Source organism: Sceloporus undulatus, unplaced genomic scaffold, assembly GCF_019175285.1.
Source record: "Sceloporus undulatus isolate JIND9_A2432 ecotype Alabama unplaced genomic scaffold, SceUnd_v1.1 scaffold_15, whole genome shotgun sequence".
Lineage (NCBI taxonomy): Eukaryota > Metazoa > Chordata > Lepidosauria > Squamata > Phrynosomatidae > Sceloporus > Sceloporus undulatus.
In genome coordinates this window covers 643629-663302 of record NW_024802937.1, presented here as the reverse complement: position 1 = coordinate 663302, position 19674 = coordinate 643629, and the positions used below count along the sequence as shown (strand labels likewise).

Here is a 19674-nt window from a genome sequence, read left to right as displayed (position 1 = left end):
ACACTCCTGCCTCACCCTCAGGCTCTTAGCTTACTCTCAAGCTACTGCCAATGGAGCTCTTTCTATCCATGTGGTACAGATCCTCCTTATCCTTGCCTTTCTTCAATAATTTCTGCTCTGGCCCCACCATTGGCTCCTCACTGCCTTCTTCAATTCTTCTCAATCCCATATTCTTTTACTTTTTGGTGCCTTCTGCTGTCTTACCATCTCAGTACATCACAGCTTGAACTACATCTTTACCCTTCCCTCTGTGGCTTTGAACACCACCTTTTATGCAGCCTAGCAGCCATCTTTCCCCCCCACAGGCTGCCCTTCCTTAGCTGTGCATTTGCCACAAGTCCCCAATCAGTGTTGCATAACATGGATGCTCTTTGCCCATCGATACTCTAGGTAAAATTGGCCTGATAATCACTCTTGTACAGTTAAAAAACAGTAACAATTAAAATATCCATTTATCTATATAGAACATCCTCTTTTCTCATCTGGCTGTTCCAAGAGTTAATATGAACTTACTACATGTAATAATACAGCCTTTCACTCATCAGGCCTTTTCCCCCTCATCTACTAAGATGATTCTAGGATAACAAAAATATCCCGTTATACTGCATGAATGCTATATACCAGTTAGACATCCTACTTTACTTGCATTTAAGTCATTTGTATGCAAATCATATTCTCAAAAGGTCTGTGGCTTCAGAATCTTAAACACAAATAAGAAGGTGATTTTTCCTGGGTTGTATATAGAACATCAGTTGCACTTTTATCTTTCATTGTATAGCTGGCCCTCAGTAACCACGGATTGTTCATCCACGGATTCAAGCATCCACGGCTTGAAATTATTCAAATATATATATATATATAAATTCCAAAACGCAATCCTTGATTTTGCCATTTTATATAAGAAACACAATACTATCCACTGTATTGAATGGGACTTGAGCATCCATGGATTTTGTTATCCACAGGGGTTTCTAGAACCAAACCCCAGTGGATACCAAGGGCCCACTCTATCAAGTATCAGTTGCACACCTTTTCCCCCTTAAGTTATGTAATATCAGCTATGCCAATATACCTGAAGATATTTCATGCACTAGACTATCAGTTCTAAAAAATGACAAGTTGTGAGGCAGACAAGAAACACATGTGGAATGCAAATAGATCCTGAGGAATCTAGCCCTTCTTCCCATCACATGCAGCCAGCTCCCAATTTAAATGAAACCAATTATTCTATCATCTCCAATTTTTAAGCCCCTGGTAAACTCACTTGTCCAATGCACGAACAATCCTCTGTAAGCTAGCAGCATGGTCTTCTGTTCTGTAAACAAGATCAAGAGCTCCTCGAGTGGATATCTGCTTTACCAGGTTATCCACATGTTGTCTCAGTTTGTCATTCCATAGCATCAGTCCATCCCGGTGGATTTCTAGACTCTAAAATATTCAAAGTTACTAAAATTTGAACCATGATAATTGACAATATCAAATCAGTACTTGAGTGTGTATATACTTACAGATGTAGAGTTAATTACACGTTTAGCAATGGTGGCAGCAGCATCCACCTGTACTTTGCCCTCTCTGGTCAGCACTACAGACAGTTTCTGATCTTCTTGAATACTGCTCTTTTTATTCTATAGGGGGGAAAACTAAATACTCAGTAACAGCAGTTATTTTATATTCTAAAATTTTATATAATTCATACCCATTTAATTATAAGATGCTAGTTAGAGATATACAGGGATCTTGTAGCACCTCTGAGACTAAATGAAAGGAAAAAAATGGTAGCATGAGCTTTTGTAGACTTGAGTCCACTTCCACAGATGCACAGGGGTAGAGTGGAAAGTCTAGGGACAGACCTATATAAGCAGTCTGTAAGCGAGACTGCTTTGTTCTTACACACAACTACTTCACCTTTGGTAATAACATACACTTTCAAGTTAATGGTACTGCCATGAGCACACACATGGCACCACAATATGTCAACATCTTCATGAATAATCTAGAACAATGCTTCCTTATCTCCTGTATCCAGAAACAGCTCCTCTACCTGAGAAATTATGATATCATCATAATCTGGACTCATGGAGAGGACTCATAGAATCATTGAGTTGGAAGAGATCATACAGTGCAACCCCTGCCATGCAGGAACTCACAATCAAAGCACCCATGGCAGATGGCCTTCCAGCCTCTGTTTAAAGACCTCCAAAGAAGGAGACTCTACCACACTGCGAGGACATATGTTCCACTGTCGAACAGCCCTTACTGTCAGGAAGTTCTTCCTAATGTTGAGGTGGAATCTCTTTTCCTGTAGCTTGCATCCATTGTTCTGAGTCCTGTTCTCTGGAGCAGCAGAAAACAAGCTTGCTCCATTCTCAATATGACATCCTTTCAAATATATAAACAAGGCTGTCATTCAAAACATTCCACCAGAATTTCAAGAACTTTCACCCTAACATCAATCTCAGCCTGGAACTATCCACAGAACAAGTTCACTTTCTGAACACCACCATACAGGTACACAATGGACATCTAAGCACCACACTATATCGCAAACCCATTAACCACTATACATATTTACAGGCCTTCAATTTTCACCTTTTTTCCCCCTTCAATTTTCACCTTGAACACACCACCAGATCTATAGTCCTCTGATACAATTGCATCTGCTCAGACCCACAGGACAGGAATGCCAAACCCATGGAATTATGAACATTTCTCAAACTATAAGACCCACCACATGAAGTAAAAAAAACAACAACAAATAAACAAGGTAAGGCATATACCAAGGACTAATTATTACAAAATATCTTTCCTCCTGCCTTGTCCCCAACAAAACTGAACTTGTCACCTTATTTCCACACCTGAAGAACTTTGCATTCCTTTGGATATTTGCACACACAGACTGATTAAACAGGTCTGTCCTGGACTTTCCACTCTACCTGATGCATCTGAGGAAGTAGGCTCGAATTTACAAAACTTCATGCTACCAACTTCTTCCTTTAGATGCTACAAGATCCTTCTGCATACTTTGAATTCTATCTAGATAGATATATGTTGCTATTGTGTGCCCTCATGTCATTTCTGACTTATGGCAACCCTAACGTGAACCTATCATGAAGTTTTCTTGGTAAGATTTTTTCAGAGGGGGTTTGCCATTGCCTTCCTATGAATTTCTGAGAGTGAGTTGTCCAAGGTCACCCGGTGGGTTTCCAAGGCCAAGCAGAGATTTGAACCCTGGACAAGTCTAGCATCCAAACCACTTCACAACAGATAGCATTTTAAACTTAATGGTCCACATAGCTTAAATCAAGTATTCTTTTCATTAATGCTAATACTAACATAAATTTTTCAAACAATTTTTCCTTAAATAGTATTTTTATACTCAAATACATCTATGGTAAAATCTCATGACACATACTGCTGGTTTTCTTACATTGCATTCCTTGAGGTTACTATTAATAACAAAAAGAAGGCGGTTAGTCTCATTGATGTTAGTGCTTGCTTCATTTACAACATTCTTGGCTTCTTGAAGGCTGGTACTGTGGTCTGATAAGGTACGTTTCACGTTTTTTTGCAGGACCTTAAGCTCTTGTTGTGGTCTCCAATATTCTTTTTGGATTCGAGCTAATAATCTTTCTGCAGCTCTAACATATACAGAAAACACATTCAGTAAACCAAGTTGCTCGTCTTCTTAAAAGCAGTAGGGACTAAATATTCACAGAAATTCTACCTGATTTACAATTTGCCATATTTTATTTTGACATTTTTTTGCTTTATATCTTATACACATCCCATAAACCATAATGTAAAAAGGAATTGCTCATGATCAAATAACCTGTTTCAAATATCTGTTTGAATCATAGCTGGGATCATATGAACATAACTTGACCAGATTCAATATTTTGGTAGCAGTTAAGATCAGAGTTAGGATTCTATATTTTGGTAGCAGTTTATCTGTGATCTCCCTCGGGTCTCTTCTGGGAGAAAGATGGCATATAAATGAAATAAAATAAAATAAAATGATTTAAATGATAATCTAAACATGTAGCTTACTCTAGAGTAAGCACAAAGAACCAAAACCAGATTGCAACCTCATCACTCTGTTTTGCTTCACTGGACCATGGTCTCCACTTCAGTCATTTTTATCATCAAAAAGTGATCTATCACAGCAAATACTTTTTGTAAATAAAAACAGTAGGTGAAGCAGCCATGAACCAAACCATGACTAAAACGAGGATCAGGGACATAGCCAGGATTTTAGGAGGGGGGGGGTCCAGACTAAGTGCCACCATTATATTAGGGCTTGGGTGTGGCGGCACAGCAGCACACCCCATTCATTTTTCTAATAGAAGGGGGGTCCGGACCCCCCCGGCTACGTCCCTGCGAGGATGGAGTAGTGCACATATTTAAATCTCCTATGCCTCCTTCTAGGCTTTTCAACCTGGAACTCTGCATTTACAGTACAGAACTGTGCTGTCCTCAAGATGGTGCCTTCCCAGCATTCCTTACCACTGGCTAGTCTGGTTAGACCCGCTGGGAGATGATGTCCAGCAGTATCTGGAGGTCTACACAATCCTCACAGGGCAGATTCTCACAATTCCCACAAGAGGTGGGCAAAGTGCAACCCGCAGGCTGATAGCTCCCCACAGGGGGTAGAAAATACCCTCTACAGGCCGTGGAGGGCATTCTACCATGCCTGCAGGCCCTCTCAGTCCCCCAAGAAGTCAAACGTTTTACAAATGTGAGCATGTGGAGAAACAACAGTAGACTTACTTCAGTTCAAGAGTACTATTTTGGTGCAGATGTTTAAAATGCCTTCCACGCATTACATCCAACATGGTGGGAATCTCATCTTGTAATTCTTGTAATGTTCTGTTGGACAATGGGAAATCAGTACCTAGTGTTTCGTTGACAGATGTTGCCACTTCTATTAGTACTAGATGAAGACAGAAAAGCTCAGTTGGGGGGTGTTCTTTACTTTCCTTTGAACAAATATAGTAATCATGTTTTTTTTCTTTTATGGATAAATAATATTCTTATTCCAAAAACATAACTACTTGTTGTAGACTACCACTGAGACTGTTACCTTTAACACTTTCCTGTAACGTGCTGATAAACATAGCCAGCTCTTGACTCTTCTTTAAAGTCTTTTCTGTATCACTGCTGAGATGTTTTCCTCTTCCCAATATTATTGTTGACTAAGAAAGAAAGAAAGAAAGAAAGGAAAGAGTTTATTTAGTTGTTATCTAATGAGTCATTGTAACATCTGTACCAAAGAATAAAGAACACAGCTAGAATTCACTATGATTTATAAAGGAAACTAATATTATCTGCTGAAATTAATTAGATTTCTTCATGTTCACAGATTCCATAGGAAGATTACAAATACTAGTGTCAACCCCACATATCAATAGAACTATCAGAACTTTTATAACTGCTGGGCTTTGTCAGTCCCAATTGTATCAAATCCTTCATCGTTACCAAGTGTTTGAATGCAGCATTTTACATAAGATACTGCTGGTAATAACAACATCCTAAATCTGTGCGTAAAATTATTATGTGATAAAAAGTCTTCTTAAATAAATATTTAACCAAGGCTACTACTGGCATATCTCAGTTAACAAAGCCTCTCACAAAGAAGTGTCTTAGAAAATATTTTTACATCCACCCAGCTCTCCCTTTTTCCTTCTGTCTAGCTGAAAGTTTGTTTTTTTTAATAGAACTAGCATTGGGAGAATGACAGAAATGGACTGGAGAAACACACAGTTTCAGTATCATGTTGCAGAAGCATGTCTGCAGTAAACAATGCAATAACATTTAAGCTGGGAAAGAGCAGGAGTTAACTCTAGCCTGCCTACAAGAGGCAAGATAAACATCAACTGACTCCAGAATCCCTTACTGAGCAAGCATGAACAGCAAAACAAAGAAAAGGAGAAAATAGATTAACTTGCATATCCAGCTATCTCCAACATGTTTTTAAAAGGGCATAGATCTATAACTTGGCCATCAAAATGCAAATCATAAGAAAAGTAGAGTCTATTGGGTGGGTGGGTGGGTGGGTGGGTGGGAATCCCTGGGTGTATTTTAGAAGAAGCTTTGAAATAGTGCCTAGGATGTTTAAAATGTTTTTATTCACTTATACAAGGCTTACCTGACTTGGTGATATCTTTTCACCTGTGCATATTGTTAGTTTTGAATAAAAGGTTTGCTGAAATACAGTGGTGTCACAAGACAGGGTGTCACCCGGTGCAAGGGTGTCACCTAGGAAGGGTGCATGTTTTCCCCTTTGGCTATTCCATTGCCAGGTTTCCTCCTCGGGGAGAAAGCCCAATGATAGAGCAGCCAGGAAAGGTGAGCTTTCACCCCTCCTGCACTGAAGAGGGAGGAAGGGAAAACTGGGTGTTACCTCTCCTCTGGGGTGCAGTCTGAACCTCCCACAGTGATGCCACTGCTGAACTATATTGAACTGCATTTTTTTATGTGTTTGGCATGGGAGCTTATCCCTATTAATTCCACGTTATTTCTGCCTCTGGTACTAAAAATTCTGATAAACAGCTAATTATCTGGAACATGCTGACTTCATATAAATTTAGATTAAAAATTAAAGGCAAGACTCTTACTTCTTTGTGCAGCTGGTCTACATCACCTGACAAGGATACAAGACGGTCATGCATAATTTCTAGGGAGTAGCTTGGTTCTTCTTTAACCCAAAAGGACCCCTAAAAATAAAAATTATTGAGAAGTTAAGACAAAGTACAAATGGATATAAGAAGCTGCCGTATAGTAAGCCACTCCCACCTTTAAAAAATAAACCTCCTGCCATAATCAATGTCAGCATTATATGTAATGGAGAAGCTTCCACTCACAAAACATCTGAATAAAAGAGAAATCCAGTCAAAATTTCTTTTAAGGATGCCTTTAGTGCAACAACATTCGGAAGGTCACAACTGCTTATTCTTTGTCCATACTGATTGACAGTGGATCTCCAGGGGCTCTTTCACACCAAACCATTATAACATTTTGATTCTACTTTAACTCCTGTAGCTATCTCCTATGGAATCCTGGGGATTGCAGTTTAGTGAGGCACATTCTGGCTGAAACCTCCTCCTTAAATTGCCAATCCTAGGATCTCATTGAATGGAACCATAGTACCGTAGTTAAAGTGCTATAACGGTGTGGTTTAAAAATGCCAAATATGTCATGGCCAGAAGTTAGATTTTTTTGCTTACAAACTGTGAATGCTTGAATCCCTGTATAAAAAGGGCTGACTGTACTATAAAGACCTATTTACTTCAATAATATTCATAATGTATTGCAAAATGTATATATGGTAAAACACACCACACACACACACACACAGTTGTGTTGATAAATGCATGTACAATTAACATGTACTTAATATTATAAAAATAAAGTAAGATATACTTATTATTTTAGGGATATATCAAAACACACATGAGTGAAGTGCAGACCTGGGGTTGTTTTTCTCCAGCTTGTTTCTGTGGCCATCAACCACTCTAGACCACTCTAGACCACCTGGAATGTGCTTCTTCTGGAATCGGAGAATTGCCTCTCCCAAGAAGCCCCAGTAACAGCACTTCACCCTTTAAATAGGTTACACAACCCCTCTATTGCTAAATATTAAACAAAAATTCACAAACAGATGTGCACTTCCAGCCACTATCACTAGTTGTTGTTGCTGTTCCACTGTCTGGCATTTTGGCAGTTTATGCCACCCCCAGAGGGTGGTAGGTACAAAAAAATTGCCTGCCTTTAATTAAACAACATGATCTAAATCCAACTGCCAATCCCAACTAAAGTATGCCATTCAAATAATGGGAACCTGTTAAATTAGGGCTTAATAACATCTCACTGATTTAACATGTCTATTATACTGGAGACATAACAATTGCATTTAGACTTATATTCTTAAATATCTATCATATAAGTCAATAGCTATATAATTCATATGGAACTAAATTGATACCTATCCAAGTTTTTGATTCAATCAAGATGTTTGATGTTTATTTTTTAATATGATATTAGGTTACAGCCTTAGCCTCTGAACACAAATCTGGATAGCGTCTATACAATGTGTTTACTCTAAGTATGACTTAGTCTAAATCAAACCCATAACATATTTCCATTAACTTTAATTATTCTTATTTATTTGTTTTCATAAGGAATGAGCAACCTATTGTCTTCCAGATACCAGACTGCAGTTTCTACAATGCCCTACTACTGAGTAGTACAATGCCCTAGTTAGGAATAATAGGAACTGGAGGTTCAGAAATATTATGTGGATCACAAGTTTCCCACTCTTGGTTTAAGATTATCAGTATTCATGGTGGATCCATCCCAGATCCTCCCACAGAAACCAAAATCTGCAGATGCTAAAGTTTCATTGTCCCCAATGGTGACATAGCCACATGGCCGCACCACCACTGAGGGCAATGGAACTTCACCTTTCTACCTCCCTTCTTGTCCTCCTTCACTCTCACCTTCCCAGCACTTCCCTTTGCTTCTCCTGCCCTCCTGGCTCTGGGCTCTGTTGCATGGGAATGGAGGGAGCAGACAGAGGCAGCAGAGGCAGAGGAGGGACACCAGTTCCCTCCGTAATATTTGAGTGACTACCTGAGATGGGTTCAAGAGCTGCCGACCAACTGCCATCCTACCCAGCCCCCTGGCCTCCCTGTGACACCACCGCCTGGACTGCTTTCTTCCCATCCCCTTCCATGGGTGAGAAGCGGAATGGCTGTTGCTGCAGCGGCGGTGGCAGCTGTCTCCTGACCAGCCATGCCTGGGGGTCACTTGGCCACCCTCATCCTCTTGGGCCACAGCCAGACATCAAGTGAAGTGGGGCTCTGGACTGGAGGGCTCCAAGTGGCAAGCATCCTCCACATACTGTACTGTATTTTACAGCTGGCTCTCACTGGTAGCTACCAGCCACCTCCACCTCCACCACTGCTCTCTCCACTGCTTCCTCCTCATCACTGCAGGCTTGCCATCCACAGATGCTTAAATCTGTGCATGGCATTTATGTGGATACCAAAGGTGGACTGTAACCCATCTCTTTCACAAAACAGGGTGCTAAGACTGGCATATAAGTAGAACAGTAACACTAAAATAAAAATAAAAATAATAAAAAATAAAGATACTCATGAAACAGAATAAAAATTAAACAATAGCACACAAACCTTGTATTGTTTTGTTGTATTTTCTAAGTCTGACAGTACTCCATAGGGTGCCAGGACAGCACCAGTGAGATTTACCAAAAATATGGCTTCTTCAAGATTATCCAGATCATTTAACAACAATCCTGTGCAATCATCATCGCAAGCTGTAGAAACCATTTCAAAAATATTAGCTTCAGTTTCATGCACATATTTGCACAGATGAGTACATTAATTATCTAATAATCCTAAAACTAATAAAGGAAAGTACACAGAAGTTTTAAAAAAGCAAGCAAAAAGAAAGGCAACTCTTTAAAATTATTTACACACCAAATGTATTTCTATTTTTAAAAAATGTTTTAGGGCTGTAAGTATTAGGTGGGCTCTACAGGTGAGGCAACAGAGAAAATATCATGACAAATAAGATTTCCTGTGCTATCACTACCAGGTTTTGTTTAGCAGATTTACAAATACTATACCTTTATCTGCTTACTGAAATCTGCATTTTACTTTTCCAATACATTCTAGATGGGAAACACATCTTACTTCTATCATATTTTGTAAAGTACATTCACCTGAGAGAAAGTAATTGGCCCACTGCTAGTCAATGGGCTTCATGGATGAGTGGTGGTATGAACCTTATTCTTTCCAGTCCTAATGTAGTTGACACTAAATTGCTTCTATCCTTTAAAGCCATCATCAACTTTTATCTGCCACATTGATGTACTCACTCTTTTACATAGTGAATCCATTATCTCTGGCATTGCAGAGAAAAATAAACAACACATAAGCAAACCTCACCTAAATAAATGTATCTGTTCCAGACCCCCTTGCAAATACCAAAAAAGCAGGACCTTAAGTCCTGTTCTTTTCAATAGGTGCATGTGCTCACTTGCACTACCGTGTGTGTGTGCACCCACTGAAAAAGCCAGGGCTTGCAGTCCATGGAAGCTCAAATCGTGGATGGCAAGCTTAGGACTGCAGGAACTGTTATATTAAGAACTATTTTTCCTAAATAATACTTGAAAGCACCTTTCTACACTTGTTTTATGCAATGCTTTTTAAGAAGACAGAAGCCTTGATGGTGCAGTGGTTAAATGCTGGTACTGCAGCCTCCCATAGCCATAAAGTTGTAAGTTTGATCCTCAGCATTGCATCCTTCTGAAGGTCGCTAAAATAAGTACCCAGCTTATTGGGGGCAATTAGCTTACATATAATAAACCGCTTAGGGTGGACTTAAGTGCACTGATAAGTGTTATAGAAATCTAGTTGCTATTGCTATTGACATCACAGTTTTGCTTTATTTCAAAGAAACTTACAAATACAGTCATTGTCCATAAGAATGTGCCTTGGTTCACACTCATCACATAGCCAACCTGCTACACCTTGCTTACAGACACATTGCCCAGAAATATGGTCACAGTTATTGTGGACAGAGCCATCTGGGTTACAATGACACTGCTGACAGCTGCCACCAGGTGACTTAGGATCTCCATAGTAAGTTGGAGAACACCTAAAGAAAAACAAGAGAAAGTGTTTCTTCAATGCTCTATCTGAGAACAAGGAGAGCAAACCAGAGAAACCTCTGGTGCCTAATAATGGTGAAGAAATAAGTTAGAAAATGGAAAGGGTAAGCAATGGATGGAGAGAAAAGCCAGTAAGAAAGAATTGGAGTGCAAAGAAATAAAGAGGAACAGCACTGAGTAAAAAGGATGCAAAGGGATTCTGAAGCCAGGCAAAGCTGATGCAGCTAACACAAAAGAAAAAAAGAGTTGAAAGTAGAGAGAAAGAGTAAGAGAGAGTGGGAGAAAAGGAGAGGGGGGATGGGTGGGTGCCTAGGGTGAGGTGGGAAAATAGCTTTTTAATTCAGATCGAATAAAAACTTTCATTAATACAGTAGCAGCTTTCCTCAACAAGATAAACCTGCTCATGATCCAGATCACATGCTTGCATTTCAGCGCAGGGTAAGCTGTTCAGAACATACATAACATACTTTTTGCAATTGGCTCACCTTTCACAGTACTGCCCTTCATATCCAATGATACAAGCATCACAGTGGAAGTCATTAACACCTTTCAAAATGCACGTGGAACTAAAGCTTGGGGAGGAAAAGAATATATTTTGGAAACAATTCATGAACATTCACTCTTCACATAGAAGAAAAAAGGCCAATCCTTTCTCCTGACATGCTAGTTTTCTATGCACAGGAATATTTATGCATAAAACAGTATACAGTATTCAACATGCAACATCAGCATCCCCTCCTGCTGCCTGAAGGTTCTTACTACAGTATGACATGGAGTACAGTTGGGTATAAGTATAACTCACAATTGGAGTATGTTAAAGTTATTGTTTTGGACCGCAGTCTGCAAAATCCACAAGTCATAATGTGTGGCTGCAGGAGAGGGAGGATCTTCTAAAACTATAGTCCCAAACAGTCACTTTTCCAAGCTCCATCCGCAATGTGCATTCACTGGTTTGATCTTGTTCTAGATTAGTCATTTCACTATCTGCCTTCATTATCACACAAATCACTTCACCCTGATAATGAATAATTTTTTTAGCCCTTGAGAAATTCAGCTGACAATAGCCTCCATGATTCCTGCAGTACTACTGGGCAGCAGTGAGTACAATAACTGTAATTTTTAAAGATATCTAAGTTAATTTTTATTTACCTCCCAGGGCTTGTTCTTGGACACGCACACAGAGAACAATCATTGACAGATCCAATTACTTTACCGTAAAAGCCTGGGGCACAAAGACTACAGTGGTCACCTACTGTATTATCTTTGCAGTCCTAGCAGGAAATAATTCAGAAATGTTAACATGAAATTAAACCTCATATTTTTAAATGCAAGCAAACCTTAAAAACATCCCAAGAGGATAAAAATTCAATGCTATCGTTAATGTCAGAAAACTAAGAAATTGATATAAAACAAAGAACCTCTATACTGTTGACTGATATGGGGAAAGATGCTTAAGTCTAGAAAAGCAAATGCAGTGTGTGTAATACGTGCATGTCACTACAGGATAGACTAGAAGAAGGGAACACTCATGCTTGCTTCTTCTCAAAGGTTCTCCATATTACATCTCCCACTATTGGCTGTTTTCATCATCCTTAGTGGCAATTAACTAACATTAATTTATAAAATGTAAAATTAAGGATGAGGTCCACTTTAACTGCTCTGGCTGCCTCGTGTTGCATTCTGGTTTTTGTAGTTCAGTGAGGCCTAAGAGCTCTCTAGCTGAGAATTCTAAATGCCCTTACCTAAACCACAAATCCTAGAATTCAACAAGAGGCAGCCAGAGCAGTAAAAGTGGAATAGCAGCACTATAAGAGTATAGTGCAGTAATCTACTAAGTCGGCAGACAGGGGCCATCCATCCTTGGGTTTTTTCTTTAGCTGACCCCCATGTGAGCCACACTGGGAGCCTTTTCCATTGAAGAATGAGCCCACTGAACTCTCACTTTTTGACACCATGACAAAATAAACCTAACAATGAGAGTTCACATACCAAACACTTTCCAGTTTTTGGGTCACAGGTATCACTGTGGTTGTTGCACTCGCATGGCATACAAGAGGAGTATTTCAAGTGCACACCTGTATGTTTCTCCCTGTAGTATCCTGGTGCACAGTCCTGTATGCAGGGGAAAGGTGGGGAAAAGTAGAATTCAATAGAACTTGCTTATTAAGCAGGCATATTAAAAGAACTGTTAAGATCTTTTCCTTGACATAAATCGTTTGCTAATAACCTACCTGACATGAGAGTCCTGCATAACCTACAGGGCACAGGCATTTCTCAATATGAAAAGCTGTGTCTCTAGTGAAGGGTGCATCATCAGCTTTCACAGCAATGTCCATGGAGACATTTGCAATTCTGTCACATATTTGAAAAAACAAACAAAAATAACTGGTTACAATTTTCTAGTAGTTGGCATGATACAGGTTTATGGCTCTTGTGATTTAGCTACAAAATTAAAATGCTGAACTATATGAAAGTTAAAGTTTTGTATTCTGGGGTAATGGCAGGCAATGAATTTTCATAAAGTTATATATTTAGCAGATAGTACATATACACACATGTACTGTATATGGGAAGGCAACATGAAAAAACAACAACAACATATATGTGTCATTCTCTATTACAGTCAGCCATCCATATTCAAGGATACTTTATTCATGGATTTAAGCATCCATGGCTTGTAAATATTCCCAAAAAATATAAATTCCAGAAAGCAAATCTTGATTTTGCCATTTTATCTAAGGAACTCCATTTTACTGTGCCATTGTATTTAATGAGACTTGAGTATCCACAGATTTGGGTATCCCCAGGGGGTCCTAGGACCAAACCCCAACAGATACGAAGGATGCACCGTATATCATAATTTGATGTACATCATAAATTGATGTAGAGCAACAATTACATTTTGCATATACTAGACATTTCAGAATTCTCTTAATTTAAATATTAGCTTCTTAGAAAATAACACAAACCTAGCCCCAAAGAATGTTTCACACACTTGAGCACATGCCAGTTCCCCTTACAATCTTTTTTATTTTATTATTTTTGGAAGAATGTAAGTTTGAGGGCAGGAAACTGCCAAATCAACAACTGTAAACTGCCCATGTAAAGCATCATGTGTATTGATGGGGCTATATAAATAAATAAATGATGATGATGATCCAATTTTTCATGCTGCACTGAAAACTATTATGGAACTGTTCATGATTTTATGGGGCATTTCAAAGGAGTAAAATCAGAAGAGAGCAGCACAGTTTAGATGTTTGAGTGTTAGACTAGAACTTTGGGAAACCGGTGTTCAAATCTCCACTCAGCTGTAGAAACCCCACTGGGTAGCCTTAGCAAGTCACAAACTCTCAGTCTCAAAGGAAGGTAATGGCAAATCTCCTCTGAAGAAATCTTGCTAAGAGAACTCTGATAGGGTCACCATAAGATGTTGACTTTAAGATGGAAACAACACCAAAAAAGTAAAGTAGATAAATGTACCTGCTTTGTTGTAATCCTTGACCATATGATGCCTTTATGAGAATGTATTCAACATTGCTCAATACTGACATGAAGTCAGAATGTGAGACAGATTCATCAGAAACTGAATTGAAATATTTCCAGGCACTCTATAAAGAAAAATATCAATGTAAATTAGCCATTAAAGTTCAGTGATACACACATGAAAGCATGCTTTTCAATTATTTACCTATCAAAAGCTTTGCTTTTATGCACCCTTGGAGTACAAATTTGTGCAAGGTTAAAAGCAGATAGCAACAAGGTATTTCAAACTCTTGGTCCAGCTCACTGTTACGAAGAAACCAAGACACTTGAACTTATCTTCATGTGCACTCAGAGCCTGGCAGACTGTGAGGGGCACATCAACTAATTCTGCATAGGCCCTTCTCATTCCCAACTTAGTTCTAAATGTAAATGCAAATACATCACACCAACTTCCCCCAAGAGAAAAAATATGAACCAGAAGCACAATAAAAATAGTATCTCATCACTTCCCTTTCATTTTGGAACAAAAATATGACTCAGAGGGGGTCCAGAATGGGTGAAAAATGACTCCTGCCAGAGTTGCTCACCCTAATCTACTCTGAACAAACATTGTGAAGAAAACCCCATGATATATTTGTCTTAAGGTCACCACAAGTCAGAAATTACTTGAAGGCTAACAACAACAAAACAGAAATACAATTGTTTATCCTCACCTCCATCATTACTATTTCTTCATCATGTCTTACTCCATTTTCTGGAGCAGGGATGTCCACATAGATGACATATTTACTGGTGTGACCCCCCTTCATCAGGATTTGTGGTTCAAGGTTTGAGGTTCCCATGCCATCCAGAGCATAAAAAGCTACTGAATACTTCAATTTTCCACCATAGGTCATGAGCTATTTGGAAAATGAATCATTACACTTATTTATTTATTTATTTATTTGCACAAATATTTCCTGGAAAGTATTCACTAAAATCTACTTTAAGAAGAGGTATCCACTGAAATTTAGCAACAAGTCATACTTTTCCCTCCTCACTTTTATTAAGACCTGATCTATAAGCTTTAGGCTCACAGTAAACCACTGTATATTGAAAATATGCACAAGTGGAATGAGCTGCAGTGAGTTTTGTCTTGCATGGTTCCTCTCATGTGATGCTGAGTTCAAAGTTTTTCTTAAATTTTTCACTATTCAGCTGTATCATCCAAATTGTAAGTTGTCATTAACATTATTTATGGTTTATTTAAACAAGTCAGCTTTGGAAATCAGAATTTGATGAAGCCTTGTTTAAAACTAACCATAGCTTATATTAATATCTGCTTGAAAGTTAAAATCCCGTGATATACTGCGCCTAAGGGGAAACAATGCAAACACTTATGAATTCCTCCTCCTTGCTGTATGGAAAGAGGAAAGGAGATCACAAGAGCTCAAAAGCTACTATGGCTTGTTCCCATTTGTGCATGTTGCAATGTATGCTGGTATGGTTTAGTAATTCTCAGCTAAGGCAAATTTTATAAAAACTGTGACTGCTAGCTGAAAGTGAATACTTTGCAATATAACTTTACAGTATTCTACTTTAAATAATGCTTACACAACCTGATATTCTACATCAACCCAGAACTCCATGGAAAATCTCAGTTCCTTTAATTTATGAAGAAATCAGAACAAAGTCTATCGAAAGCAGCACCTTTCCCCCCCACAACTGGTAAAAAGAAGCATATAAGCAAAATGTGAAGCCAGTCTTCCACTGCTGATGCACACCAACCTAAACTTCATTTGGCCAGTATGACTAATGGTCATCAATAGGTTTTCCAAAACAAATTTGTCAAATTCCTTTATAAAGTCATACTTTGGAGAACAAATTCCATATAGTATGCATTATGTAAAAAATTATGAGCAACTGTTTGAAGGTGTCATGGGAAACATGCCTTTAGGAACTTCACACAGTGCCATGGCTTTTCTTTCAACTGCCTCCCCATGTTTGTTGTTCTTGTATCTTCTCTATAACCTCTCTGTCTTCTCTTTACTGCAACTTCACCTGCTAGCGTGCTTGGAAACAACCCATGCTCTCCTCAAGGGCAGAATTCTAGTAGCAGCATCAGTCAAGATGACTTGCTGACCAAGGAGTAGAAAGGAAATTATGCTATGTATTCACATAGTCATGCTAGTGTAATCCAGTGCCCAAGAAAAGCAAGGCCACTTCAGTGGGTGACAGCAGGAGTTACCCCAAGTCATCACCTAGTTGCAATGTTTGTTGACTCAATGTTCATTGTTTGTTAAACCCAGTTTCCTTCATACTTTTGGTCTAATAATATGTGTACAGAAACAAATCTACAAGCCTCAAATGACCGGTGTATAGAACTTTTCCATAGTTTAGGTCTGACATTTAAGTCAAAGAATACAAATAGCATAGCTTTACACACCAAATTTTCTAGATTGCTTGAGTCTTAGAACCATCTCTAGACAATAAATAATCAGAAAATAACAGTGACAGTGGCCTTATGTGTTCACCTGATCTCCCTGGAACTGATGGGGCAGTTTCCAGTAAAATGGCTCTGCATTCAAGTGTTGTCGGACTATTGTAGCATCCATTAAGATATCGGGATACTGGGAAAATACACCTTCGCTAGTTCCAGTGAGGTTACTCTGAGAAACCACATACATAACACTCTGCTGTGGAGTCAGGGTTAGCTGCAAAAATAAATTAACAGGTCATTCCAATTCATAAATCATACTAAATACTTGTTCAATTTAAGCAGTATCTCCAACAATGTTTTATGAAACAGCTGAAACATAGATCTTTTCATAAAACAACAATGTTTTATGAAACAGCAGAAACATAGAAGAGATGGTAAACAGGTGATATGATAGCCCTCTTTAAGTATTTCAAGGAGTGTCACACTGAGGATGGAGAAAGCTTGTTTTCTGATGCTCCAGAGACTAGAACACAGAACAATGGATGCAAGCTCGAGGAACAGAGATTCCACCTCAACATTAGGAGAAACTTCCTAACAATAAGGGCTGTTCGACAGTGGAACACACTCCCTCGGAGTGTGATGGAGTCTCCTTCTTTGAGGTCTTTAAACAGAGCTGGATGGCCATCTGTCAGGGATGCTTTGAGTGAGAGTTCTTGCATGGAAGGGGTTGGACTGGATAGCTCTTGTGGTCTCTTCCAACTCTATGATTCTATGTCCATTAGAAAGGAAGCAATAGAGCATATTACCAAAGGTCTTTCTCCATGGGCAATCAGTGCTCAAAAGTCTTCCAAAAGAAACTGCATACCAAAAGATAACAAAAAGAACTCCAATTAAATTTCTCATGTTCCTATCAGTTATGTCTTGCTACCTGAGACTGCTTACAAGTTAGGTGTGGACATCTCCATGGGTCACATGAAAGGAAAAAAATACCATAAATAAATAAATAAATAATAACTCAAAACGAACCCCTGAGAAATACAGAAAGCTAGAAGACTGGAAGTCTATTTCTGATTTTGAAATCTGGGTTATTTTTAATGTTATTTTATGTGAAACAGTGCAAGTATTTCTGATTAAGAAATAGGCTGTAACCTATTTAAAAGTTGGGTTGCTGCTTCCAGGAGAAGCAACTCATGCTTGTTTATGGTCAGAAAAAGAGTACCCATGGAATGTAGTATGTGATTCCAAGGTTACACTTCACCTACTCATTCAATTATGATACAATTAAGTGGAAATACAAGAGAACACTAAACATAAAAATGAAACTGCTTTACTTACTGAAACTCTCACATAGTCTTCTACTTCCGTGCAAACCTCTGACCTCCCAGAACAGAAACATGGAATGCATCCCAAAGGATTAATGGCATGAAGTGCAAAGGTCCCAGTTTTGCATTCACTGCAGTGCAAGCCAAACACATTTTCCTAATGAAGAAAGAGACAGTTGATCAAGCAGTAGGCTTGAACGGTAGTCTGAACATTTCCAACTCACATCTTTGCCAGAATAGTAATCTAAACAACAATGACAAATGCATGTATAAAACTAAGTGAAGCAACCAGAGAGGTTCACATTTATTCTAAAGTGACCTATAATCTGAGAACAACACAAGGGATTTAGACAACTGTTGTATTTTAAGATAACTTGGTTGCTTAATTAATGTACCAATCTTGGGTATATGTAGTATCATCTTAGGCCTAATCATTCTCCTGAACACAGCATCTCTGCAATATCCTAGATTTGAAGTCTAAGTTTTTAAAGCTTAGGTTTTCTACTCCTAGTTTTATTCTGCTTTGACTTATTTAAGTACAGCATCACACAATATCCAATGCAAATAGCACAAAAATTAGGTACATTAAGATTGAAGTTATTTCTGGAGTAAATTACCCTTATTTGAGAACACTGTTGCAAACTGTTGTTTCCTCCTTGAACACATACTTGATATACTCACTACATTTACTTTAACTTTGCTTTGTCATGGAAACACTATCCATGCCATGACATCTTGGGGCAGCATCACACAATCAGTTTAATGCTTTTTATTTTTTAGTGTGTGTATTTTTCCAGCAAAGTTAAGCTGAATTTTTACATCTTGACTCACCCTTTATTTTACACAGAAATTGCACAATGTTGCCTGAATGCATGCTGGGAAAACTATATAAACATATAAAAAATTCTAAATGCTTTACCTTGCACACACACACACCAGTTTCTTCCTCACAGTTACAGATTCCTTGACTCTGGTCACATGTGTTTGCTTTGCTCCCACGTAAATCGCAGTCACAAGGAACACAATCCGGATAGTCTCTATATCCCAAGGCACATTCATCACAGTTGTCTCCTCCATACCCATGCTTACACTGGCACCGAGCTGTCAACTGGTCACACTGGAGACTGACTGACCCTAAATCACTGCAATTGCAAGCCTGAAAAGAAAATTTGAGAATTTTGTAATTTTACAAAATATCCTTAGTTTAGGAACACAGATAAATACTTATGTACGGATGTATTTTATGCTTTTTTGTGCAATCGTAAGAACCACCTGCTCTTATGAGCAGTCACTGCACAAGCCTAATGTTTATTGGATATGGATTCATATTATCTGTGTCCCTGGTTACCTCAGGAAATCCAGAACAGCTTTTTATAACTAACCACCCTAAATAAATGACCAACCATTCCACTGGTCTGTATTCCCAAATGGAAAAAAGAGGTCCAGTGTGTGGGAACATCCAGTGCCCAGTGTTCACCAATCCATATCTTTGACCTAGGCACTCATAATGATGACCAAAGCAGTAAGTAAAAGACCAAGAAGATGGTTCATCAAGATAAATTTTAATAATGGTCTAGAATAGTGGATCTAAAGTTATTTAATGTGAGAGAACATACTCCATGATGATTGGCTTTCAGATTTAGAGCTTTATCTTGTTTTAGCCTTGTTGTAAACTGCCTACAACCCCACACTGAGAGAAAGTAAAGATGAAAATAAAATAAAATATTCTCTTTGTTTACCTTTTCCCTATTTTT

The 19674-nt window shown here is 38.6% G+C and overlaps 1 protein-coding gene across 2 annotated transcripts in view; it reads right to left on the bottom strand.

The window, feature by feature from the left end:
* The window catches only part of LOC121917315 (laminin subunit alpha-1-like), a 122865-nt gene that overhangs the window by 35646 nt on the left and 67545 nt on the right, over window positions 1-19674 (bottom strand). For both annotated transcript variants that reach the window (XM_042443166.1, XM_042443167.1), the window contains 17 exons: window positions 18840-19076; window positions 17934-18077; window positions 16693-16872; window positions 14893-15078; window positions 14177-14304; window positions 12925-13045; window positions 12683-12805; window positions 11843-11964; window positions 11179-11265; window positions 10487-10680; window positions 9192-9334; window positions 6615-6713; window positions 5081-5192; window positions 4768-4930; window positions 3428-3638; window positions 1509-1625; window positions 1265-1428 (listed from right to left, as the gene is read on the bottom strand). In XM_042443166.1, coding sequence (XP_042299100.1) covers window positions 1265-1428; window positions 1509-1625; window positions 3428-3638; window positions 4768-4930; window positions 5081-5192; window positions 6615-6713; window positions 9192-9334; window positions 10487-10680; window positions 11179-11265; window positions 11843-11964; window positions 12683-12805; window positions 12925-13045; window positions 14177-14304; window positions 14893-15078; window positions 16693-16872; window positions 17934-18077; window positions 18840-19076 — 2531 coding nt within the window. The remainder of the gene's footprint in view (window positions 1-1264; window positions 1429-1508; window positions 1626-3427; window positions 3639-4767; window positions 4931-5080; window positions 5193-6614; window positions 6714-9191; window positions 9335-10486; window positions 10681-11178; window positions 11266-11842; window positions 11965-12682; window positions 12806-12924; window positions 13046-14176; window positions 14305-14892; window positions 15079-16692; window positions 16873-17933; window positions 18078-18839; window positions 19077-19674) is intronic.